A 27,467-nucleotide genomic window follows, 5' to 3' on the forward strand; every position below is an offset into this window, starting at 1 on the left:
TTCTCTGTTTCTTTCTGTGCATTAATTGTTCATCTTTTTAAGGGCTCAACTACCCTTAAAACATGTCTTTTAGGAAAATTCATACCATAATTTTTTCACATTATACATGATTATTGTCCATTTAGCTCAGTGCATCACATGTTGATTCCATGACAAGGCACTTTTGAGGGCAACTGGGCACCAACTTGTTGTAGGGTATAGAAGACAGTGAACTGTCCTGAACCTGAAAGATATCAGAACAACATTAGCGAAAAAAAAACATCTTAAAGAGCCCTTTTTATGGGTTTTTGAAAATGAGCTTCCATAAAGTGTATAACACAGCACTACGTGAATGAAAATATCCAGCTGAGGTTTAATTCTAAAAGTGCACCATGTTTAAAACTTTAGATTCTTTAACGAAATTGTTGACTCAGAGTCGAATACTGTAAATGAATCATGTTGGATTCGGATCTTTAGCCTAAACGCTTCGACGTCAATACAGTACATCAACAAATATGAAGTGCTGGATCTGGTAAAACGTGAACATGCCTTTCCCTTCAGACACTAGCGGAGCGTGGGTATCACGGGACTGATCATGACGCAAAGATGACGATCACTGACAGATGGAGATTTATTTGTGAGAAATAAAGGGTTAAAGTTCATTTTCACAACAATACCACAGTATAGCCAACAATGTGCTGTGTTTGTTCCTGTCATTTTTCTGATGATTTATACAATAACCTACGTTGCAACGTGAAAGTTGTCGCCCGTTTGCTATTGAAGGAAGGAACAGCAGAGACTATTATGTATGGGACTTTGTCAGTAACTGTTACAGTTCATAGGGACCAGTTTCTTCTTCCTCCGAATCATAACATGTAAGTGTAATTAAAATTGTTGCCTCGTTTTGTATAGTTTGCAAAATATGTATTTAATTGTGTGTTGTAAGTTGTAACCGCTCCACGCAACTTGTAATCACTTATATATTATGGATCAGTCCTTGTACTGTATCTCTCAGGTTAAATCTTTATGGGGCAATTCACATATTGCATCCAAAACCACGTTGAAAATATGACGCATGCTTCTTCCTTTACTGATTTAAATGCATTTCTGAACTCGCGATCCTTTGCCGTTTGCCTTTGCTATGGCCACCATCAGCTGTTCTACTTGGCAACAAATGAATCGCTGAACGAATCACATGGGAGTCGTTGGGATAATTAGATAAAAATAAATGCATATTATAAGACAATGAAAGTTATATTTGACCTTGCATGCAGATCAGCCTGTTGTTGGACACCCCCAAAACCAAATTATGACCTTTAATAATGCAAAATAGGGGCTCTTTAAAACCCTTCATATTAATGGTTTATGATTAGTTTTAATTAAACCATTAATCATATTAATGGCATACGATTAGTTCACTGCAAGAAGATCACTGGTTCGAGCCTCGGCTGGGTAAGTTGGCATTTCTGTGTGGAGTTTGCATGTTCTCCTTGCGTTCGTGTGGGTTTCCTCCAGATGCTCCGGTTTCCCCCACAGTCCAAAGACATGCAGTACCGGTGAATTGGGTAGGCTAAATTGTCTATAGTATATGAATGTGAATGAGCGTGTGTGGATGTTTCATAGAGATGGGTTGCAGCTGGAAGGGCATCCGTTGCGTAAAACATATGCTGGATAAGTTGGCGGTTCATTCTGCTGTGGTGACACCCGATTTTTAAAGGGACTAAGCCGAAAAGAAAATGACTGAATGAATGATTAGTTTTAACAATGACAGAATCATTACTCTAAACTTAAGCAGGAACCAAACCTTTCTCAGGTCTCAAACACAAGTATGCTTTCATAAAAAAATCAGTTTGGCAACAAATACAGACATATTTATTCAGATTAAGCAGATTAAGATGTACGAGGAAGTGCTTTTAAACCGCCCGAAAGATATGTCTGCTCACAAAGTGTGCATAAGCATGGATTTATGGTGATAACAGAAAACGCCTGGATCTTTAATGCTAACACAGGCAGAAAGATGTGTGAGGAGATACTGATCTGACAGCGCTAAGCATATTTTACAGATCAACACAAATATTAGCATGAAATTAGATTTCAGGAACGTTAGTCGAAGGATGACTTTACCTCAGATAAACTGACCGTTTCTCTTGAATGAACAATAGAAAGTGGAGTCAGCGGCGACATGCGTCATCTTAGTCATAAATAGCAAATCTGTATGAACAGGGCATGTGTGTGGGAGTGCGAAGGTGTGTGTGACTAACCTGGACGGATCTTCATCTTTGGTAAAAACTCCTTTTAATTCAACACTGTTCATTTTACTCTCAAACCATCCGTAGCTTAGAGTGACCTACAGTGTCAGGAGGAAGAGAAACAGAGGAGGAACAGAAAACCTGCTGTTAGAATCACATAACTAATATGGTTTCAGCAAGCCATCTCATTTCAATGAATGTATAATCTGTTTTGGCAGCTAAAATATTAGCTTCTAGTTCTTTAAGCTCAAATATTAGCATCCAGTTGTTAGAAATAAAAGCATCCAGTTTCCTGAGGTAAATTATTAAAAGTACTTGAGTTATAATATTAGCATCATGTTCTTTAAGTATAATATTGGTGTGTGTGTTTTCAGCTATTATGAGGACAAAACAGCATGTTTTTTATTATTATTATTAAAAGGTTAGCATCACATTCAATATTAGCATTCAATTTAAAACAGCATCCTGCATTTTGAACTGAAATATAAGCATCTGATTTCTGAGGTAAAATATTACTATCCAGTTCTCTGACATAAAATAGTTGACGTTATCTGAGGCAGCATCCAGTTCTTCTAAACCAAAATATTAGCATCCAGTTTTTGAGATAGACTGTTTTGATATTATCTGAGTTATGATATTAGCATAAGTGCTTCAAGTATAATATTGGTATATGTTTTCAGTTATTTTGAGGACAAAACAGCATCTTTTTTTATTCAGACGTTAGCATCACCTTTAATATTAGCATTCAATTCAAAACAGCATCCTGTATTTCAAACTGAAATATAAGCATCAGATTTAAAATATTACTATCCAGTTCTTTGGAGTAAAATAGTTTGACATTATCTGAGGTAGCATCCAGTACTTCTAAACCAAAATACTAACATCCAACTTCTAAGATGGCTATTTTGAGGTTGTTTGAGATCAAATATTAGCATCCACTTGTTTAAAGTAAAATATTGGTAGAATTTATGTATTCAGTTATTTTGAGGAAAATATAGCCTTCAATTGTTTTAGGTAAAATGTTAGCATCCAGTTCAATATTAGCATCCAATTCAAAGCACCCAGATTTTGGAACTGAAATATAAGCATATTCTTTTCTGAGGTAAAATAATACTATGCAGTTATTAAAGCATCCAATTCACTGGGGTAAAATATATGTATTCAGTGAGGTAAAATAATAGCATTTTTGTTGTAATATAGTAGCATCTAGTCCTGTGAGGTAGAATACTAAAATCCAGTTCTTTGAATAGCTTGCAGAATACTGCAAAATAAATGTGACTATTTTTGTTTATTTAACTTGCTACATGCTAATTTGCAGTAAGTCCTTAACTGAAAGTGATTGTTAGCACTTTGCTACATGTTTGCTAATGTAAACAGTAGATTTTAAGATTTTTCAAGATTTTTTAATGTGGTTTAAATGGTTTCTAAGGTATTCAAAGTGACAGCTTATTAATAAAAAAAAACATTATTCTTCTCAACTATAGTTACAGCATGCTAAAATATATTGTGAATGTTTGCCTGATCAACTGTTTGTTAGCACTTTGCTAGGTGTTTGCCAAAGTATTTTAAAATAGGTTGCTAGGGCTTGGTAGGTTGTTGCTAAGGTATCCTAGGTGGTTGATATGTCATTTCTAGCTAGTTACTTATTAGATTAAGTCAAAAGATATCTTAGGAATTATAATTCAAATCACTTTTTAAACAATTAGATTGGTTTGAACTATCATTTGTTACTGTAGCAATACTTTAATACTTCAATAAAAGCACTAATACTAATAACCAACAAAAAATAAGGTAAAATTACAATCGTTTCACCTGTTTTGGGATATCGCTGGGGGACAGAAGGAGTAGGTTTTCTAAATGAGAGTGAAACATGTTGCTATGGATCATAGAGATGCCCAGTCGCCTCTCAACTATAAAGCCCACCGTACAGTCATCAGGTAACATTATCACAGCAGATGTTTGTTCAAACCTGGGACCACTGCAAATAGAGATACACATATTCTGAAATGATGACTTGTAGAAACAACCAAGATGCATTTTGTGATCAGGCCACATGTACTAACATATGCATGAAATTGCTTCAGAATCAAATGCTGAATCAGGACCTCACCTTGCCCAGGGTGCCATCCTTTCCGCCAGGTTCCTGCTCAGACAGAAACCAGCCCCTCCTGTAGCAAACCAGAAACGGACATCCCTCTGCAACAGAACAGGAGAAAGCGTACTTTAACCTCAGTATAATGAGTGGCAAACATTCAGTGGCACTGAATATACATTTTATATGAGGGATTATTGCTACAGTTCTTTAAATGATAAGAATCAAGTCCTAAAACAATTATGTGCAGAGTGATTAATGGCCAATCTGAAGTTCAGTCGGTCAGCGTGCAATAGTGGTATAGTACATGTGTAGACTTGCTGAGATTGTGAGTAAAACCTTCGCCTAAAGCAGGTATTTCAGCAACAAGAGATGAAGAGACATGCAAGAGCAGGTCAATATTTTACTGAATTAAATTATATTGTATTATATAGATAGAACCTTTTTATAAAAATTTAACATTTATTTATTGATTCAATTATTTACTCATAAACACTGTCCTATTTTTTTCCGATAATGAATCAATGGTTTTGAACAGATTATTTGGGTGAATAATTCAGGAGATCATGTTTGAAAGATGTGTAAATTAATTAGTTAGTATATACTATTCTAATAATTTATATTCTTACATTATATTGATTGAATGATTCACAACTCATGCATAAAGACTGTTTTTTCATCGTCTGACTTAATGATTCAATGACACTAACTATACATGTTTTGAGACACTTGAGTGATTCACTGACTAAACCATAAAGAGTCTACTGTTCATTTCTGAATGAGTATGTCTGTTTAAACTAACCTTAAAACTATTCGCTGACTCACTCATTTAAAAAAAAAACACAGTGAAGACATTATTTTCCAATACCTGCTGGTGTAAACATGTTACTATTTTCAAATATGATCAAATTTACACCACTAAGACTATGAGCAAATGACTTGGATTATATATATACAACTTGCAATATAAACAACTAAAAGTGCCATACTGTATGCTGTATATATATATATATATATATATATATATATATATATATATATATATATATATATATATATATATATATATATATATATATATATATATATATATATATATATATATATATATGAAGAGTTCATATGCAAAACCCTCTAAATCCATCAGACCTCTTTTCTTGTAAATGAGTATTTTCTATCAGGCTCCTCTGATTAGGTTCAGAAGTTTCATTTTATACGTAATGATAAGGTTATTAGCTGGTAAATAAAATACCTTTTTTTTTCATAAATGTCACTTTAGACAATTCTTTGGTTTTTAACAAGGTAGATTTTCTTTTGCGTCAAAACCTGCTAAATCCACCAGTGCTTTTTATGCAAAACCCTCTAAATCCACCTATTGGGACAAGACATTGTAATGAGTTGAAAATCACTAAAGATACAATTAGAGATTATTTTACCAAACAAGAAACACATACACAAACCACCTGAAAATAAAAATACACCAGTCAAGTAAGTGGCGGTTCATTCCGCTGTGGTAACCCCTGATAAACCAGGGACTAAGCAGAAGGAAAATGAATGAATGAAATCTGTCAAGTGCATTAATCAAAAACATAAAAATTGACATTAATTAAATCTTAACAATCTGTTGTCACTTCTGATATTTGGGATTTGGATTTAATTTAAGTAGAGCAATGTAAACAAGCTTTTTAGATTCAAATAATGTAGTGTAAAAACATTGTGAAACCCATTACTAAAAAATATATAATTTATTGAACTCACTACAGTGGCCTATGAAAAACCCTGAAAATGCTGCATTTCTGAGATCAAAGTTCAGACTTTATACTTCCTTTCTGCGTATATAACACTGCAACCTCTAACTGCTGTTTCTCTGTTTGATACTCAGAGCCGTTTGAATCTAAACTACTTTCGTTCCGGTTAACACAGCAAGATCCAGTCTGTCCGCCTCTCTGTGTGTCCTCTGTGTTGTTTATGTGCACATTTATAGGTTTCACTGGACGAGCCACATTCCCTACAGGGAAACAATATGGTTAAAAGAATGAGAGGACAGAAGTGGTTGTGGAGAAGCTTCAGGGTCACAACCACATGCAGAAAACCAATAAAAGGATGGAGAATATATATATATATGAAGAGTTCAGATGCAAAAGCTGCTAAACGTCATTTCCGCGAAAAATGAGCTAATGATATTGAGTGAATGCTTTAGGCACGTAGTACATGTTCAACAAATAGTTTTGTTTGAAATCATCTAAAGCACAGCGTCAGTGCATTCAGAAATAACAGTTTGTTTGCAAAAGCCGCTAAACGCCACTTGCCTTAGAAAGCAAAAGCCAATCAGAGGCGCGAATCGAATAATATGTTTTCAATGTAGCAGCGCGCTGATACGCCGTCTTTTATAAGGAGATCGTTTTTGTTCCGCTTTCGATTTCAAAAGACAGAGTTTGATCAACTACATGAGCCAGTCTGACTGTCAGTGAATGGCAAGTGAAAACATCCCTTGCCTCAAAACTCTGTGCATTATAAGAAAAAGAAAACACAATGTACAGTCGGAAGTGTAACATGCATTCATAACGTTTGTTTGCGCAGCGGCGCTACTTTGAATGAGTCAGATTTACGATAGTTACAGTACATTAAACAGCAACTCCATTTCACGAAAGACAAAGTTTAGATGCCGTTCTTTTATCCCGCATGGATGCTATGAGGATAAACAAAAGATGAAAAAGAGACCAAGATTTTGAGTATAGTGAGGATGAATAAATGACAGCTTCTAAGAGGCATCCTCTTTTTTTCGAGGTAGGCTTACCTTGTGTTTTATTTGCTAATACAAGCTATGTTTTAAAAGATAAATATAATGTATAAAGCTATACATTACTTATATTACTATATTACAAAAGTGGTGCACAGACGGCCAAGCAATGAACTGACATCCAGCTGTGTGTTGTCCAAAGGAGAAAACATAGTGTCACGGTACAACAAATCACGAGCAGTTACAATAGTGGTAACCAGGCCAATGGTTGACAGCACACGGTTCTTTTGCATTTGGGCCTGTGCAGCCAGTGACCAACAACACATGAAATGTGCTTAAGATCACTGAAGCTGGATTTTAGATGATTGGAGGAAATTTTTATGTTAATGGTTGTGGAAATGTTTTTTGGAACACTTTAGTTCTCATTATTCTAAGACCATAACTGATTGCTGTCTGCTATCTGAATATAAACTCTCAGAAAATTGTCACTGGAGTGGTACCTTGGTACCTTTTCAAAAGACACACATTTGCACTATTTAGGTACCAACACAGTATGTACTGTTCCTTTAAAGTACCAATAAGCACTTTTAAAGCTGGGTTTACATGCAATTTTCACTGTTGTACAAGCTCATATGGATTTTTTTCCTATCTGAAGAAGTTGTACTGAAAACACTGAGGTTTGCATAGTCGAGTTACTGTGTGAGAGCAATTTACATGACGACTGACTCAAGAGCTTTCAAACTTTTTTGCAAACAGCGCTGTATGATGTAGGTCATCAGATTTGATAATTTAACATTGACTAGGCTTAATAATTCACACATACAATGTGACAAGGCGTCCTGGTTTCTGGTGCTGAAACAGAATACTGATGGCTGGTATAAATATTAAACTTTTATAACAGAGAGACAGAGAGAGAGAAGGAGGCTCTGAAAGAAATGAAAACAATGTCTTCCTCTGTCCATGTTTAGGGGCCAGAATTTCATAAGATTGCTTTTGAATTCGCAAGGTCATAAAATTGTGTTAGATATCACTGCGTTCAAAAATTTGTAATTTTCAATCAAAGTCTGACCATTTGCGTTTGGAGTGGTGGTCCTTCTCTGATGATGTCAGTTAGACAGCTTCAGGCACAATATTCTTAACCACGCCCCTCTTAGTTATTTTGCTATGTGTGCAAAAAGAAAGCCCCGCCCCATACTCAATATTCAGTTTCAGTTAGAAGTACATTAACATACTGAAATAAAAATCTCAGCAACTTCCAGTTCACACGGACTCTAATTTACTAATATGTGCACTTTAGGTGCTATTACTAATAGAGTAAGTTCAATCCTCTGTACTGTCCTCTGTACTGCCCCAAAGAGTGTTTTAACCTTTATTTCTGAGAGTGCAGGAATGAAAAACAATAATAATAATAATATTAATTATTGAGTAACATGTAATACAGACGACACTAGATATTTAAAAAAATAATATATATCTGATATGTGGATATGACCAATACAATGCAACATGCTGAATGAAGGCAGAGTCCAGCAGGAGCAGCACAAATGAAAAAGACAGGTTTCATTTTTTATTACCCAAGAGCCTCGGTGGCCCAAGAGATCACCAGAGCAGAGAAAGAAAGAGAGAGAGAGAGAGAGAGAGAGAGAGAAAGAGAAAGAGAAAGAGAGAGATGAGAAAACCTGGACTGAATGGCCTGTCTGTTCCTGCAGACCTCACACTCACACAGATACACACACACACACACTGAAGGAGTGGGTTTAGAAACAGCATAACTAACGCACACACAGAGAGAGAATGACTGGGATTGCACACTGAACATGATTGGATCTACTCTGCCTACAGTATTGACACATTTTCTCTCCGGCTGTACATTAACACACCATAACAAATTGTTGAGATCAGTGGCCAATAAAGCTCTAATCACTGATTGATCCCTAAAGGAAATACAAATTAGGGGGGAAAATGTTGCGAAAGGCTGGCCAATGAAATTGAAATATGAATAGATGTGATACTGACCGTCTTGTTTCCTTCTAGAAGCTCCTGCGCTCTCATTGGACGATCCAGACTAGGTTTTCCTACATAAATATCGCCATCTGCTGGAAAGGCCGTCAGGAGAGAGAGAAGAGCTCTGGGATTCAGATAGTTATCATCGTCAACATGACACAACCATCTGTAATCAAAAATATATCAAATAAATAAACAAATCCTTAGAGATTTGCTAAATGCATTCACTTTTAAAGAGCCCCTATTATGAGGTTTTGAAAGTTACCATCCATGCAGTGTGCAACACAGCTCTGAGTGAATGTAAACATCCAGCCGAGGTTTACATCTGAACGTGCACCTTGTTTAGAAATATGGATTTTTTTAATAAAAGATTCAACTCGTCGTTTAAATGATTCGTCGTTTGTACGGATCTTTTGAGTGGGGTCTGGATGCAGACCTGGTGCAGTGCAATCTGAGCTCCATCCAATGCTTTTTAATGCACTCAACTAACCCCACCCCTAACCCTACCCCTCACAGTGATGTCACTCACTCCATTGAGTGCATTGTGTCTGACATTGCATCATAAAGGCTGCATTCAGATACTATTGGATCTTTTGCCTGTTCGTATCAACGTTGACACGAAACAATACCAAATATGAAGTGGCGGATCCGGTAAAACGTGAACAAGCCTTTCCCTTTAAGCTAGCAGTGTGTGGGTGTGTTTGAAACTGATCATAAATGAAGATAACTGAACATTAATGGATGAAAATTCTGGTGATTAATGCAATAATCTACCCTGCAACGGGGGGTTCGTTGGCTGTTTGTTAAAGGAAGGATCAGAATAGACTATTGATGTATGTGACTGGCAGAGCTTGACAGGAACTTTATCAGTACACAGTTCAAGGATCAGTTTTTTCCTCCATTTCACAAGTGTAAGTAAGTGTGATTAAAATGGTTGCCTTCTTGTTTTCTGTAGATGGCCAATTGTGTTTTGTTACTTGTAATCGCCTCACGCCGCTTGTACTGTGTCTGGTAAACTATTTATAGTCACATATCACATCTACAGCCATGTTAAAACATGGCAAAAGCTGCTTTGTTTACGGATTTAAATGCATTTGTAATCTCGTGATCCTCTACCATTTGTCATTTGTATGGCCACGGTCAGCTGTTCCTGACTCGTGCAGTGTGAAGTTTCAAAATAGTGTGTCATTGCTATTACTTGTGATTAAGAATAGAGCAATATGCTGGTGTTTAATTGCATTGCTTTAATGCACTCCTGCATTGGGCTCACACATACACTCTGCACTCTAGGCATGGGTCAGTAAAAGATTCTGCCGGTATGATAACCTTGGATTAAAATATCACGGTTTCTTGGTATCACGGTTTTGTGATTACTGCTCTAAAATATATTCTTTTTAACTGTCTGGGTAAAAAGTATAAACTTTATTCCCCCTTTGAAAACAATATATTTTATTATTTTAAAGATTCATAATATTTTGGAGCAGTTAACATGTCAGGCTAAATGATTCAAATGAATCATTGACTTCTGCTGTCTTCATTAGTTTCAAAAACACAGTCTTCTTTACAATTTAAATCAGTCTCTTTGGATGTTTTTTTCTGCTGGAGATACTGTTGTCCTAAAAAACAAAACAAAAACAAAGTAAATAAAAAAACATACATTAGGAACGGTATTACAGATTTTTTTTTTTTTTTTTTTAGGTTGAACTAGGTACTGCAGTCCAAATTCAAAATATTAAATGGGTTAAATGGGCCTTTCACAGTTTGAGTAGATTGCATACAAAGTCAATGCAAATGGTTGAAAATAGGAGAGTTGTGCAAAGCGTTTTCTGCGAATGCACAGAATTTGTCTAAATCATGTCTTACTGTGCAGATTCAAATAATACTTCTTGACTGGACAATTAGCTTGAAGTGAAAAATGTTCAGTCAATAAACAAGAGCGAGTGACATGGTGCTCTGCATTTAGTGTGAACCCAGCATTACACTGTAAAATGCTCAGCTAATCTTTACATTTGTAATATTTGTATTGTTTGCAAATGCCTCATGTGGATTTTATCACTTTGATTCATTTCGGAGGCTGCTACTGTCCTCTGGAGGTTGCAGCGCCTATATACACTGAGGCAGCCTTCACAACTGCAATGAAATACACTTTTTTATGACAAGGCAACCTTGGGAGCTGAAATGTAATTGGGTAAGTAAGCGAAGTTACAGAACACCTTTTCAAAGGAGAATAAATAACTAATCGTATAATTGTTTTATTGTTTTGTTTTATGTTTACTTAGCACATTTCTTAAATATCTGCAAACAAATTGTATTTTCATGCATTAGAAGAATCCAAAATTACATTCAGCCCTTTTAAAGTATGATTCTTGCTATTAACAAACAATTAACCAAGATTTTAGCACCTAAAAGCACTAATGTGCTGCTTATTATTATTTAGTAAGGTAGTAGTTGGGAATGATGTAGAACAACCCTACTGAAAAAAACAGCTTAAACCAGCCTAGGCTGGTTGGCTGGTTTTAGCTGGTCGACCAGCCTGGTTTTAGAGGGGTTTTGGCCATTTACAGGCTGGTTTCCAGCCATTTCCAGCCTGGTCTTAGCTGGTCAGGCTGGGTGATGACCAGCTAAAACCCGCTTGACCAGCCTAGCCAGGCTGGGAGCCCAGCCAAAACCAGCTATATCCAGCTTAAACCAGGCTGGTCAGGCTGGTTTTAGCTGGATTTAGCTGGTCATTTTCCAGTCTGACCAGCTAAGACCAGGCTGGAAATGGCTGGAAACCAGCCTGGAAATGGCCAAAACCCCTCTAAAACCTGGCTGGTCAACCAGCTAAAACCAGCCAACCAGCCTAGGCTGGTTTAGGCTGGATTTTTCAGCAGGGAACACAATACTTTATAAGAACTAATAAACAACCAGTATCATAATAATAAGCGGATAATAAACTATTTAATAGTAGGAATCGGTACTTAAACTAAAGTGTTACTGAACATTCAAAACTTGCTGCTTAAGAAAATTAATCGCACCATTATCTTACTTACTTTTTGTAGGAGGCCATGAAGTAGTCGTACTCAGCAGCCATCTTGCAGGATAATGCTTGATGACTATGCTCAGGTGAACAATTAGTGACAACAACGTTAAAACCTGTAGACAAAAACACACATTATGAGTGTAAAGCGCTCAAGATTCATGAGTTTCAGACTAGTCCTTTAGAAGAACAAATATCTACCTTCTGAAGAAATGTCTACGTCTGGACTATCAGTGAATATGTACGTCTGTAAGAGGAAAAACACATATTAGTGAGGTAAATCCAGCATGTTCAATCTGAAATGAAAATCTAATGCGCTTACGAGGGCAGGTAACATTCAAATTCCCATCATGCAACACTGTGAGACAACAGCTGGTGCTCCGGCAGGCCTCAAAGCAACTGTGCTCTGCATTCACTTTTGCAGACGCTGTAGCCTATACTGTAATTACTGTAGTTGTCTCAAGGTGGTTAAGCTCTCAAGAGTCTTTGTCTAAAAACTAACGCTTAGATAATTGGGTTGGCACTAAAAATGTATACAGTATTAGCATGTAAAATGGAACTTAAGCAAACTTTATGTTGCTAGCATAATTGTAGCAGACCTGGTTACCACACACTGTAAAAAGGGATTAAAACCTGTTAGCTTGGAACTTTTCAGTTGACAACTTATTTTTGTAATTATCCACAGTTTGTTTACTTAATTTTAGGGCGATAAGTGAAATCAACTAATCTGTTTGTACAGTGAAGGTTGCTAACGTGAATAAGTATGTTGCTAGCATGTTGTTGCTAGCAGTTATTAACACAAAAAGTGCTAGCCTGTTTGCATGCAAGAACATTACATTGTTAGCATGAATTAACATTTATCATGTTATAATAAAAATGTAACATCTTCCTAGCATGTTGCTAACATTTTTTAAAACAATGCTGGCATGAACTGTAGAATTTAAGCATTATGGAACTATTGTGTCGCAATGATGTACGCAACCACAATTTATAACAAAAAAGTCCCTCATCTAAGTTAGTCTAGCAGATTAAAGAGCCATTTCCTGCTAGACTGAAGCATATCCTATCTGTGGTCAGCCATAACCACACCATTTGATGTACCAAAGCATTTCCTAAAGATTTAGAATAAAGGAATATGAAGAAAAAACGTATTTATACATATTATTTTTTATTATATATCATTTATAAAGCAAATAACAATCTGGCCAGCACATTCAACTTTCCTCCACTTAAATAATAGTTCATTTTTTTCTCAAGTTCCTTGTAAACTGTATTCTCTATTTAAGAACAATACAGTAGGTCAGTAGTGAAAGATGACTTCACTTACGCCAGATTCTTCTCAGTCTTAAAGCCTTCTTCGATGAGTTATTTTCACAATTTATGATGGCATAGCAGTCAAAATAGGACAAATTAGCTCATGTAGGGTCAAATTCTGGACCTGTGTCAGTAACCCCCCTCTGGCTACGAGCCTGCCACAATGCACCAAAATAACAAATGTACAACCGATGTACACCCAATGGCTAAACAATACCCATGATTCACTGTGAGAGTTCGAAAACTGAATGAATTTCCACATTTGACCACAAGATGGCATCCACAGTAGAATCCTATCAGTAAACGTTTCTAAATAAGTTATTATTAAATTAAATGTAATATTATGTGTAATATTACATGTAATGCAAATGCTATAAATCAAAATACTTTCTTTGCTAAAAAACAGCCTGATAAGTATTAAGTAAACTCAGCAGGCACAGGACGTCAACATGACGTCAGATTGATGTTGTACCCCAACGTCGTGAGATGTTGCATTTTGACTGAAATTGAAAATCAAGTTGACGTCAGAACCCAACGACAGGCCGATGTCATTGTCCAATGTTGGACAGACGTTGCATTTTGGTTACTTTCCAACGCAACCTAAAAACAACCAAATATCAACATCTAATGATGTTACAGCTTGACGTTGTGTGGACGTTACCCCTATGATGTCTATCAGATGTTGGATTTTGGTCACCATACTTGACGAATAAATGTCAGTATTTGACGTCAATATGATGCTGGTTTAAGATGTTGTCTCGACAATGGACTTTGGTCGCTTTCCAACACAACCTAAAATCAACAAAATATCAACTTCCTTTCTTGTCGCTATTGGACAACAAAACCCTGTCCTTAAATGCTGGTGACCTAAATCTAACCTAATATTGACGTTGTGTGTCTGCTGAGAATATTTTAGGCTCATAACCATGCAACATGTCACAAAGAGTTGTTGTTGGCAAGATGGTGGAAATACTTACCAGAGAACATTTTCATCAAATGCTTTTATGAGTTTTCTCCAAATTTATTCACAGCCAATTCATTTTATATATTATTGTATTCATTAATTTAGCAACTACACCATGCAGCTCCACTCGCCGACTTCTTCATCCGTTTTGTCATTGTTAGCCTACTCAGCGTCGCCCTCTGTGGTTGCAAATAACTGTACAATAGCAAGTGCATCAAGTATAAAAGCCTTTGCAACTCACAGCTGTGCGTTAAAAACTGTGATGGTTGGGTTTAGGGTAGGGGTAAGGTGTAGGCATTAAAAACTATGATGGTTGGGTTTAGGGTTGTGGAAGGTGTAGACATCAATGACATTAAGAACTGTGACAGTTATGTTAAGGGTTGGAGTAGGTGTAGAAATTAATAACTGTGGTGGTTGGGTTTACGATTGGGAAAGATTTTTTTAGATGTTAATGACTGTAATGGCTGGGTTTAGGGTAGGTATAGACGTTGATAACAATGATGGTTGGGTTTAGGTGTGGAGTAGGCATAGATGTTAATAACTGATTTATAGCACCATCTTGCCGACAACAGTGTTGACATGTCTCCATAACTTCAAGTTACACCATTAATGTACTACAAGTTACGCCTCTAAGGCCTCTTCATGTTACGCCCCTGTCTTACAGTCCGCAGACATACCCTATTCGAAATTTGAGGTCTAAAATAGCATACACAGCGACCTCTAGTGGATTCGCGAAAACAAAAACAGCAAAAAAACGTAGCTCCTGGGACGTATTTTGCTTTCTCCAGAAATGTATATAGGGGTACATAATCAGAATGAGCCTGGGTTGGTAAAAAAGGTACAATTTTTTGCTTTGAAAGTAAACATTTCCTAAAAAGTGACTCTATTAATGTACAGATACTTAAAATATGTAAAATATGTACTATAATACTATTAAGTCCAGTAGTGAAGTAAAAAAGCAATGTCAAGCACAGTACATGAGGGAACAGGGTGATTTTGGATATAGAGTCTTTAATGGTCTCCATGAAGCACTGTTTGTGTCACTCCGGAAGTTTAGTTTCATTACAACATCTTGGCGCTCCAGACGCCTCAGATCATAATTCTGCGTGCCTCTGCCGCTCTGGTCCTTGAGTACAGGTGGAATAATCAAACAACCAGATCAATGCCACAGCCATCAAAGCCAATGGGCCAGAACGAGCTCCATCATAAATCATAAGTGTGGATCTTAAGCCGCTCATTTGGGCTGAAGTAAGTCTGCTGATGACAGCGGCTCGTAAAACACCGTCTGGTGATACACAAAGAGTGAAACGGCAGCACAACTGCCCATTAGTGGCATAATGAAGTGAATCTCGTGAAGGAGGCGCCAACATTTTGTCTTCCCAACTTGAGAGGGAAAGCAATTGGTGTAAATGGGATGAACGCAGTTGGTAAAAGGGCTCATAATGTGATGGATGACAGAAGCAGATGCACTTATAGGAAGCAGGTGCTGTTTTTTGATCATATAAAATACATCTGTCTAACATTCGACGAATGTTTAAATAACATTCTCATTAAGTTAGAAAAGCATTCCTTTGAAATTTTCACAGAAACTGAATCTTTCGGGGGGGTTGGGTGGGGGGGTTGGGATAATAAGTTTTTTTTAAAAATTCATTTTATAAAATGTTTATTGTATTTATAATCCTGTATAGTTTTTATAGTTTTTTTATCATCAAGGAAACATTCAATTTCATCATCCTGCAAACATTTTGGGAACTTTTTTGTTAAGTATTTTCTGAACATTTTAACACAAGAAAATCTAAAACAGCTAAAATGTCTTTATAGACCTATCTAGAACAGAGGTGCCCAAACATTTTCATAGAAAGTGCCAAAAACCAAACTTGACTGAGGGTTGAGGGCCGAAGGTAAATAAAGCAATTTACTTATTAAAGTTGTCATGGGTAATTTCCTTATTTATTTCATAATATTCAGAATTAAATAGCAAAAGTTACATTAATTGTATTACCTAATGAATTATATCTTTTAACATCTTATAATGAATTTATTTCAATAAAAACAAAAATAATTCATTTTATAACACAATGAAGTTCAACGGTGTATTACAGTAAAGTTGTACGTCTTGTGCACTGTTCTCTATCTGTCAAGTGACAATATTTACATAAAATAAGCTACTACATTAAAAATTTTTATATCTTAACAATAAAACAAAACAAAATGTTAAGTTAAATGAGAAATGACAATATTTGTTAAGTTTATATAAATAAATACCTATCATTCTTCCTCTCCTCAAATCAAAGGTTACCATGGGCCAACTTTGGCCCGCGGGCCCAAGTTTGGGCATCCCTGATCTAGAACTAAAATGTAAACAAGTATTTAAAACAGAGTGATTTTCAAAACGTTTTCTTGCTCATGCAGTTGTTAAAGAAACATCCAACCCAGGCTCATTCTGAAAACATACCACTATATACATTTCTGGAGAGCACCAAATACATCCCAGGAGGTACTTTTTTAGCAGTTTTTGTTTTGGCAAATCCACTAGAGGTCGCTGTGTATGTTGAGATACGCTGTGTATCTCAAATTTCTCTCGCGAGTGTCATTCGCCATTCACAGGCTGCTCTTGACTGACTGACCAATCGACTGACCCACCCTCCTTCCCTAAACCCAACCAATAATGTTTTCGCAAGCACCAATTGACCCACCCACCCACTTCTCTAAACCCGACTGACATTTTAAAAAAGCAATCCAGAAAAAGAAAAGCCCTCACCTGATTTTTACCATGTTTTCATATTTTACCACATTCTCACCCTGGTATTTACTCTTTTTTTTTTTTTTTTTTGGCTTCTGTTTTTTCCTACCCACTTTCTAGACTCTTCACTCTCTAGATTCTTCACTGGAGTCAAACCCTGATGTCGTGATCAACTTTGCATCTCACCGCTGACGTACAGTACATTGTGAGCTTCTGGATAAACTGGTAACAGCGGGAAAGCCATTCATATGGAGCTAAGTGGTCAGCTGGAAAGAAAAGGAACGGCGTCATACCGCCCCGAATCGATAGTTTTACAGATGAAATGCAACCATACATACTTCTGGCTACATAATTCGCCATTCCCAGAAATGTATATAGGGCTACGTTTTCAGAATAAGCCTATGTGGGAAACACCTCATCCAACATTGCTTTAATGTTATTTGAATGTTTGGTCATAACATTCTGATCCTTGCAAAAATTAAGCAAGGGGTTACTACAATTAAAACAAACCAAAAAAATTACAGAAATGTTTGTTGATGTTGTTTTAGGTAAACCACAGTAACCACAAATTAACCACAGACTTGCTACATTAACCATAGTTTGACCATGCTATTTGTAAAATAAGCTGTGGTTATACAAAATGAAATGAATATGCTTAAAAAACAAGGTTACATTGCAATTTGCTAACGTGAATTAGCATAAAGGCTGATTTATACTTCTGCGTCGAGGGATCAGAGTAATCCTCGGCATCTGCCTTGCGCATAGTCGTGCATTTATACTTCTGCGTCCTGTTTGTGTTGCTCTACAATAACACTTCCGAAATGCTACCTGACTAGCTATGTTCCTCTGTGTCGTGTTTCTTCGCAGATGTTTTGTTTTTTCTGAACGCTACTTTAATCTACAAGTAGATTACACAGAAGTCTCACTCATTCATAGGTGGGATCTGACAAACAGGCAACAACTTTAATCATAAGGTAAACACAAAACAATAGTTTCCATCTAGAGCTCCTTCACAGGACTCTAGACTTGTAAACACTCACTATAATGGGTTCGCACGGCTCTCTGTCTCGTCCACACTGGTCACAGCTACCAAGCCGACCAATCACAGAGCCTGCGCTACGCATCGTTGCACAGAGTAGTTAGATTTTTTGAGAGGTGCACATCAGCGTCGACTATAGCATGAGTTAGCATGATCTTAGAGATTCTTTTTGTCTGACACATTTAAGTTGCTAGTAAGTTAACATATTTTAAAATGTGCTAGCACAAATTAGCAAACTAGCATTTTAGCATACAAATAACATGTTTCTAGCATGTTTTGCATATTGTTAAAGTTTTAACACAATTCTAGAAAAAAATTTGCATGTAGCTCCTGCTTATTAATACATGGATAACATGATTTAGCTTTTATCAAATCATTTTACCATACGTCAATAAAAACACAAGATTTTAAATATATTTTAAAAAGTGATTAAGAAAATCTAACAATGCCTTTGAGGAAAACATAACTCCTTGTTTTTATTACTTTTCTTCTGACATTATTTGTAAAAGTGCCAGAGCTGTTGTTTCACACTTTGTTCCTGTTTCCTCATCTTAAGACTTCCTCTGTCAGATAGACTTCCGTTTTGTCATTGTTTCAAAACGCAGTCTGCGGCTGTCACTTCCTCTCATTGGCACAGAGGCAAAGGGCACACAAACATGCGCACACACACTTACAAATACTGACATGCAAAAACAACATCCTGCCCGCTGCTGGAACTCAAAAAACGAACGAACTGTAAGAACTCAACACAATAACTGATTCATCTGGTTTGTTGAGGAGAAGTCTGCAAATACTTTCCTAAGATTGAGTTTATGATTTTGAATTAATAAAAAATAAACTCACACCTTATCAACAGATTTCAATATCATAGAAACCTGGAACTGCAGCTTGAAACATGAAACCTATGTAACTTATTTACGCAACATCTTTTTAACCAACAAACATACACTATTTTGACTTCTTGATTCTGGTTGACTTGTTTATATTCTAATATGTGCAATTTTTTCAGGTTAATGCGCAGTTAAAGTAGATTCAGTCAAGTATACGAACAAACAAGGTAAAATGTAACACATTGAAACTACAAAACAAACAACAAATATATCCGAAAACGAAGGAGAAGTGAAGAATAACCAACAAAGCGAAAGGGAGAGACCTCCTTCATTAACGACATCATTATTTAAATCCAGGAATCTCGATGATGTCACTCGGAAACATGCCTTGTTTGGCAACACCACCTACAAACTGGCATGAACGAATGTCATACCCAACTTAACACACTAGAGCTGAAGATCTTTGCCCGAACCCGACGAGACCCGATGGTTTGGGTGGGTTCTGGCTTAATTTCTATCATTTTAGACCGGGTCAGGCCGGGCTTGGGCTTGCGTGGTAATTGAAAAGTCATGTGATGCATTTCAATTAGCGCGAGAAAGTAATAAAATTGTTTATTACAACATTAAAATCCATCCCTGCAAAAGTGAAACAAAAAATTATGGAGAAGTCAAAAAGCTAATTTTGACTGCGGTCAGGCTGTCCGCCAGTTAAAAAGAACGGTCATTCTGGCCACCAAGGTATGTCGTCGGTCGCTCATATACTGCGTATTACGGTAGAGCGTGTACAGCAATGTACAGCAAGCTGACAGGAAATATGATGAGGTCCCTCAATACATTGAAACCCCTGTCATGGAAAATGAAATGGATGTTCTCGGCTGGTGGAAGATGAACAAACAATACTACCCAAAACATGCTAAATTAGCCAGAACAGTATGCATCTCGGCTAGTAGCAGCAGCATTGAAAGGGTGTTCACTTCAGTGCTGCTCAGTGAGCGCAGGACTGCGCTAAAGCCATTTACAGTGGATTCAATAATGTTTCTCCACAAAAACACGTAGCCTAATCTTGGTGAGTAAGGGATTTTCAAATTATAACTAAATATTAATCAAGCCATAAAATCATAATGTGGACAGAGTATATAGGCTAATGTTGGCATTATTCTTTTAATATTCAGCTTCACCGTCGCCTTAATGCCAGGTTGTGAACAATTCCACAGAGCCTTTATCTTAATTTCGTTTTTGCCTAATACCCGTCATAATTTATAATTTATTTAAATTTAATTTGTTAGGAAAGACTTATTTTTATTGGTGTGTTGGCCAATTTAAAGGCTAAGTGTATGTACCTAGGGCTATATAGAGTGCTGAGATGTTACGATGTTACAGAGGACATATTTTATTTCTTTGTTCCAACTTCCAAGTGGCCTATACGTTTGTTATGAATAAATAATGTTATAACACATATAAACAACTCATTCATTAAAAAGGCAAAAGAACTGTGTCCATGTGCACATTTGATTAATGTCAGGCTATAAATGGGTTCGGACTTTTAAAAAGCAGTCAATCAAAATGTACTTTTCGGGCTTGGGCCGAATTCTGTCGAGCTTGGGCCCTATCTGGCCTAACTTTTATGGCCCGATTACAGCTCTAGTTCACATATATGACTTTAAACATCAGCAGATCACTGCGCCGTTCAGACTACATTTGCTGTCATTAAATCCCTATGGTGTTTCACAATATGCAATACTATGTAAATTATCCACAAGAGGTAGTCAAACACTACACGATATGACAACAGCTCTGTCATTATACAACTCTGTCTGGCCCCAAAAACCACAGCCAATGAAATGTTAAGGGCAGAGCCATCAGAAAGAGAAGAACACTATTGGCTGCTTGTGAAATGATGACATCACTGACACACAGCGTTGGAAATCTCTCTGAAAGCGTTCAAGAGAGCCTTTGAGAGTCATGTCAATCAGCGGATCTATCAGCGAATCGATCGCTATTGGCTGCTTGTGTGATGACATCACTGACACAAAGCGTTTGAAATCTCTCTGAAAGCGTTGAAGGGAGCCTTTGAAAGTCGCGTCAATCAGCTGATCTATCAGCAGATCGATCGCTTATATATCTGCACGGTTCTATTGACAGACGTGGCTTTCATATGCTCGTGTCTGTGGAAACGCAGGGTGAAGTGAATGCATCGATGAACATTATTACCAATCACAGACATTTCTGCTGAGCTCCTGAACACAACGGAAAATCAGCCCATAACTTGCTCTCTCATTGGCGGTAGGTCATCACTAAATCTGTGACCACACATAGGGTTGAGTTTGCTGACTTGTCCAGAATATTTAGTAGTATCGTTTCAGCATCGATATCGCAATGTGATCATTCACAATAGTCCCATCGCAAGTATGTGCAATGTTGAGTCTGGATTTTAATTTATCATTTCGCAAGTGTTTTTGAGGCCTGTGACTGTGTGTGGGTTTTAAAAGCATTCATGCCTAAGAAAATGAACCATTTGTAACTTTGAAAACGAAAACTATGCAGCATTATTTTACATTTGATTATTCAATTACTGTATACCTGAATACATTTCGATTCTTCTTGTATTAGCATATTTTTCTATATTAAATTTGTATGCTTGAAGATATAAATATTATTGTGCTTAAGTGCTATACAAAATAAACCTTAATTATACTTTATGCTCTCCCCTACTGAATCCTAAATTATAGTTTCTTCAAAAACATTTTTCAAGTCATCTAGTCTAGTGAAATTATATTCATATCGCAATATATATCGCAGAATAAAAATATTGCAATGTGTAATTTTTCCAGAATTGTGCAGCCCTAATATTTAGCATAGTAAATTTTGGATATTCATATGCAAGGTGCCTCTTTAATGCATCGACATTAAGTAGTTCACACATCACACATAGTAGACAGTACTAGTAGACACTAGTAGACACTCGATCTGTCACCAAGCTCATAAACTTGCAAATCGGACTCGGAATGAGCTTAAAATTCTCTAGTGTGAACTAGACATGAAGTAGTTCCAGGCAGGTCTTGACCACATTCTGTTATTATAATACTACGCTCAATGATTTCAGCTATTTAGCAGCTAAAACAGTTAAAATTCACATCAAAACAAAACAGAGGGCTTTGGATGAGATGCGTAAGCAAATAGTACTACAAACAGGAGCAGTTTGAGGACAATAAAATTATATCTTGAAATACAACATCTAAACAGTGTCTTTAGGTGTAGTAAGCATAGTGTAAGTGGAATAACTGACTTTGTTAATTGAATTATTATAAAATAATGTATAAATAATGTCATGACCGCAATCATCACCTCATTGTTTTTCTAATAATTCAACAGTCATATATTATTCCCGACAAGTACCTCTCAACTTTGCTGCTCATACAATTTAAACAAGTATCCATACCGAAATTAGTCATTTTCTTCACATACAAGAATCTGCTGAATCTACAAACTCAAGACGAATGCACGCTTCCTCCTCACCATTGGCTCCTATTCAAAACCGGAGCATTAAAGCAGAAGCAGGGAATTTTTGTTTTTGAAACTGTTGCATCTGAGAGCCAACATTTCACCATCTCATCGTCAATTCAGACTGCCAAACATTTCACACTCATTTCTTCCGCACAATAACAAGCGCATTAATACGCCATACAAAACTACGTTTAGCCGCGAGCGTTGTCTTTGATCCTACAAGTATTTGGATCAGCCGTGCCACTGTTTCACACTTGTTGTCATCTTATATTTAGAGTGACGGCTGCTGCTTTGAAAGTGTTACATCCTGAGCTGCACATTGGGAATTCGTTATGACAAGCCACTCAGAGATAAAGCTCAACAAGTCCAATCACTTACAGTACATCTTCCCAAAGTACTCTTCATGTTGTTAGTGGCTGCCAAACCACAAGCGTGTGAGTCTGTGCATGTGTGTGTGTGTCAGGCTGGCTTTGTTCTGCTTTTTACTGTCATGCTACAGCAGGCCACAGTCAAATCGAATCATTTATGGTTTAAATGGGTGTCCATTAATCGGAATGTTCAAATTTTTTCAAATGTAAATTTTTTTTCAATAAATGTGTCAACTTTTGATGTTTACCGACATTACACAATATTTCATTTTCTTCACATCCCTTTATTAATCCAGGGTCGCCACAGCGGAATGAACCGCCAACCTATCCAGCACATGTTTTACGCAGCAGATGCCCTTCCAGCTGCAACCCATCTCTGGGAAACATTACACAATAGTAATAAAAATACTATGCGCAGGGGCTTCACTTTTTATCTCAAGCTTTGTCAATTTAAGTCAAAGAAAAGTAGGTCCAAGGAAAAAGAGAACTTGGAGGGAGATAGCTGGCAGCTAGCTCTTTACATCTCTCACATGGCCACCCACTAAAGCTAACCAGAGCTGCACCTGGTCAGTACCTGGAGACCACATGGGAAAGCTAGGTTGCTGCCGGAAGTTGTGTTAGTATAACCACAGGAGGCACTCAACCTGTGGTCTGTGAGGGTCCTAATGCCCCAGTATAGTGAAGGGGACTCTATACTCTTTAGTGAATGCTGTCTTTCGGATGAGATGTTAAACCGAGGTCCTAACTCTCTGTGGTCTTTAAAAATCCCAGGATGTCCTTCGAAAAAGAGTAGGGATTTAATCCCAGCATGCTGGTCAAATTTGCCCACTGGCCTCTGTCCATCATGGCCTCCTAACCATCCCCATATCATAATTGGCTTCATTACTCTGTCTCCTCACCCATCCAGGTGGATTCTGCACACTGGTGGTTGATGCGGAAATTCCCCCAAAAAATGCGTAAAGCGCTTTGAGTGTCCAGAAAAGCGCTATAAATGTAAAGAATTATTAAGGAATTAAAATATTTGTGTCAAATTCTAAGCAATAAATTAATGAATTAATTAGTCAATAATAAATTAATGAATCAAAAATAATCAATTAAATAATCAATAAACCAATTTAATTAATAATATGGTATTATTTTCTATATTAGTAATTATAAGGGATTAATAATAATTATTAATTAAATAGTATTTTAAAAGGTTATCAATAATGGTCTAATTTAATATATAACAAATTAGTAATGAAAGTATTATATAACATTAACATTCGTGTAGTAAAACGTTTAATTATATTACTATTTTATATTTTTTGCAATAACACTTATAATAACAATAAAGTATAATTTATATTATAATATTTTAATAATAACATAATTAATCACCAAATTTAGAGTAAGAGTAATACAATGGTTATATGAAATATTAAATGTAGTAATTACATACTCAATAATAATAATAATAATAATAATAATAATAATAATAATAATAATGTTATATTATTATTAATAATTATTATTGTTAATAACTATTAATTATAAAATAAGTAAACAATACAAATAATACAGTTTATAATTATTATTATTAAAATTACACTGAAATTTTTACAAAGTATTTTTTTTTCAATTGTTTTACGTCTATTTTTTTACTAAGTTATAAAAATTGTCAATCCTGTTTTGATTGATTGATTGATTGATTGATTGATTGATTCATTCATTCATTCATTCATTCATTCATTCATTCATAGAGCTTCACAAAGCCACAATACTGTAACCACACACTTAGACTGTTCGTTTAGATCTGTCAAATCAGAGACGTTTCAGTATCTAGCAGCCTAAAACCAAGAATCCTTCAGCAAAACTGATTCTTCACTTTTTAAACAGAGTAATTTGAGTTTAAAGACTTAGGCATTGTTATGTAAGAATTAAACATTAAATCATTAAAGTTGTCTTCTTTAAAATGAATTTTCACTGCCTTATCATCATCGTGACCTTTCAAAAGTCACAGCTATGAGTTGTGCTTCTCATGACAAAAAGAGGACCTAAAAGTCCATCTCTACCCCTCGTGATGAGGCTACTGCTGAATTAGAGAACACAGACAGGAAGTCCTCTTCAGTCTATAAACGAGCACAGGGCGGATGAAACAGGAAGTGGGGCAGGTCGCTGCGTTTTAATATAGATGCACCCATTTGTGGTGGGCCAATCTTTGCGGCAGGGTGCCAACGTTAATAAAACTTTGTCATCCCTGCTGGCTAAAAGGATTTAAGCTGCAGCAACTTAATAGTCCTCGTTGATCGGAGAAGTTGTGCCACTTGTGAGACAGTCATACCAAAACCTGACTGATTTTAGTACCACGCGAGTCTGAGGTTTCGCACCTGTTCGTTCACCAAAACGTTTGCACACAACTTCAAACTGATGCCACAGGATGTGCAAAACATCTGCCAGACGTCCTGTGACATTGGCAAGCATTCATTTGAAGAGTTTGTGTCTCAAGAAAGAAAAACTGAAAAGAAAGATTTAATGTATTTCTAGTATTTCAAACTTCTTGCATCTTTTAGGACACGGCTAACACATTTTAGCATGTTGCTAGCATGTTTTAATGCTATGATAGTGTGAATGAAGATGTCGGTTCAATGTTTCTAACATGGGTACAACATTTGTATTATAAATTAACACATTGTTAAAATGTTTTAACATTTAACTAATGAGTTTATAGCATTTCACTAGCCCAAATTAGCATGTTGTTTATTGCCGTGTTTAACTTGATACTAGAATGATTAGCATGTTGCTAACATGTTTAGCTAAATAAAAACATATGGCTATTAAGTTTTAGTATGTCGCTAGCATGAATTTACATGTTAGCATACTGCTGCATATTAGGCTTGTTACTAGCTTAATTATTATGTTTTTACAATGTTATTTAGAACAACTTCATTCATTCATTCATTTTCATTTCGGCTTAGTCCCTTTATTAATCCGGGGTCGCCACAGCGGAATGAACCGCCAACTTGTCCAGCCCATATTTTACGCAGCGTATGCCCTTCCAGCCGCAACCCATCTCTGGGAAACATCCATACACACTAATCCACATTCATACACTACGGACAATTTAGCCTACACAATTCACCTGTACCGCATGTCTTTGGACTGTGGAACCCAGAGGAAACCCACGCGAACGCAGGGAGAATATGCAAACTCCACACAGAAACGCCAACTGACCCAGCCGAGGCTCGAACCAGCGACCTTCTTGCTGTGAGGCGACAGCACTACCTACTGCGCCACTGCGTCGCCTTTTAACAACTTGTGACATAATATATTTCCTAGTCCATTTAACATGTTTAGCATGTCCTCCACTATAATAGCATTAGTTAGAAGGTTTACTAACAGGTTTTAGCATAGTTAGCTATTAATTACCATATGCTGCTAGCATGTATTGAGCATGTTTAACATGTTTTATCATGCTTTATTGCATGCTAACATGTTCAACATGTTTTATTGCTTGAATGACCAAGTTCTGAACATGTTTAACACGTTTTAGCACAAATATAGCATGAATAAACAAGTGTTAGAGCATTAACATGTTTTGACACATTGCAAGAATGTTTCATCTTGATTTAGCAAATTTGTGATATGTTTTGACCTGTATGGGTGGAGGTTAAATACTGTGATATATGTAAGAATTAAAAAAATATGTAAGAATTTAAGTTTTAAAATGAATATCCTCTACTAAAATCCATGTAATTGTGTGTATAGCTTTGATTATCTGTTTTATGAAAACCACAAGTGAGCAGTTAGAAAAGATTCTGCAAACCAAATGAGAACTTCCTGAAGTTCTGACCTGAGTTTGGTGGTCATAGCTTGAAACTAAGAGGAGATTCTTAAACCATCACAAACTTTGACTTTGATTTGTTACAATAGTTTTAAATTAATCAATCTTTCCTCGTCATGAAACACTCACGTGCTCTTTAGTCTCAGAGATCCAGGTCTCCAAAAGAAGAGCAAGGCGGCTCTTGTGGAAGCGGCCAGTGGTTTTCACCGCAATGAAGATGTCACTAAGCTCTAAAGGTGGTGTAGACTTCACCTCCGTCCATTTCTGTCCTTCTACTTTTTCTTCTTCATGAACACCATCTCTGTGTTGGTTTTCAGCCGTGGTTTCTGATATAAAAGTTGTCCGTTGGTGCCCATTGTGCGCGTTTTTGTGCTTTTGGTCACTCCTGGTGCGCAGCTGCAGATCCAGCAAAACCAAAATAAAAAGCGTAAAAGCGAAAGCAGGCAATGCATGAAACAGCCTCCTCAAAATCATCGTATTAAATCCTCAATTCGCTTTTGGCCACATATTACATAATTCAAGTGTAACCGGAGACACTTGGGCGCGTTCAGTGCATGGCACGCAGAGATGGTAGAAATATCAATAATGAAATACAACAAACACAAACCGGGGCGGGCTGGGTTGTGTTATTTAAATTCATTGTTATTCCGTTAAAGTTTTCATCTGGTTCACTGAGCTCGGATCCCGCCTGATGCCCCGTGCACTTGCTCTGTCAAAGCGGAGGATGGATGAACTGTCACTCATTCACTTTGCAAACTTTAACGCCCCGCCCACTTTCCGCGCTGACGCTCCGATGGTG

The 27,467-nt window shown here is 36.6% G+C and overlaps 1 protein-coding gene across 1 annotated transcript; it reads right to left on the reverse strand.

Annotated features, from left to right (window-relative positions):
- Positions 1–42: 42 nt before the first annotated feature.
- Positions 43–27,411, reverse strand: mfng (MFNG O-fucosylpeptide 3-beta-N-acetylglucosaminyltransferase). The gene is made up of 8 exons (XM_056448359.1): positions 26,798–27,411; positions 12,285–12,330; positions 12,097–12,199; positions 9,077–9,230; positions 4,339–4,424; positions 4,041–4,206; positions 2,241–2,326; positions 43–223 (listed from the first exon to the last, which is right to left on the reverse strand). Exons 1-8 carry the CDS (start codon positions 27,140–27,142, stop codon positions 127–129), a joined length of 1,083 nt encoding a protein of 360 aa, XP_056304334.1. The 5' UTR covers positions 27,143–27,411; the 3' UTR covers positions 43–126.
- Between the last annotated feature and the right edge of the window lie 56 nt (positions 27,412–27,467).

The sequence above is a fragment of the Danio aesculapii genome, chromosome 22 (genome assembly GCF_903798145.1).
Source record: "Danio aesculapii chromosome 22, fDanAes4.1, whole genome shotgun sequence".
Taxonomy (NCBI): Eukaryota; Metazoa; Chordata; class Actinopteri; order Cypriniformes; family Danionidae; genus Danio; species Danio aesculapii.

Bases quoted from the DNA above. Each gene is read 5' to 3' on its own strand.
- mfng (XM_056448359.1), bottom strand. From the start codon at position 27,142: ATGATTTTGAGGAGGCTGTTTCATGCATTGCCTGCTTTCGCTTTTACG. The intron at 2,327-4,040 runs GTGAAACGATTG...CTGACACTGTAG, and splicing joins CCAGCGATATCCCAAAACAG to GTCACTCTAAGCTACGGATG. The intron at 224-2,240 runs GTTAGTCACACA...GATATCTTTCAG, and splicing joins AAAGATGAAGATCCGTCCAG to GTTCAGGACAGTTCACTGTC.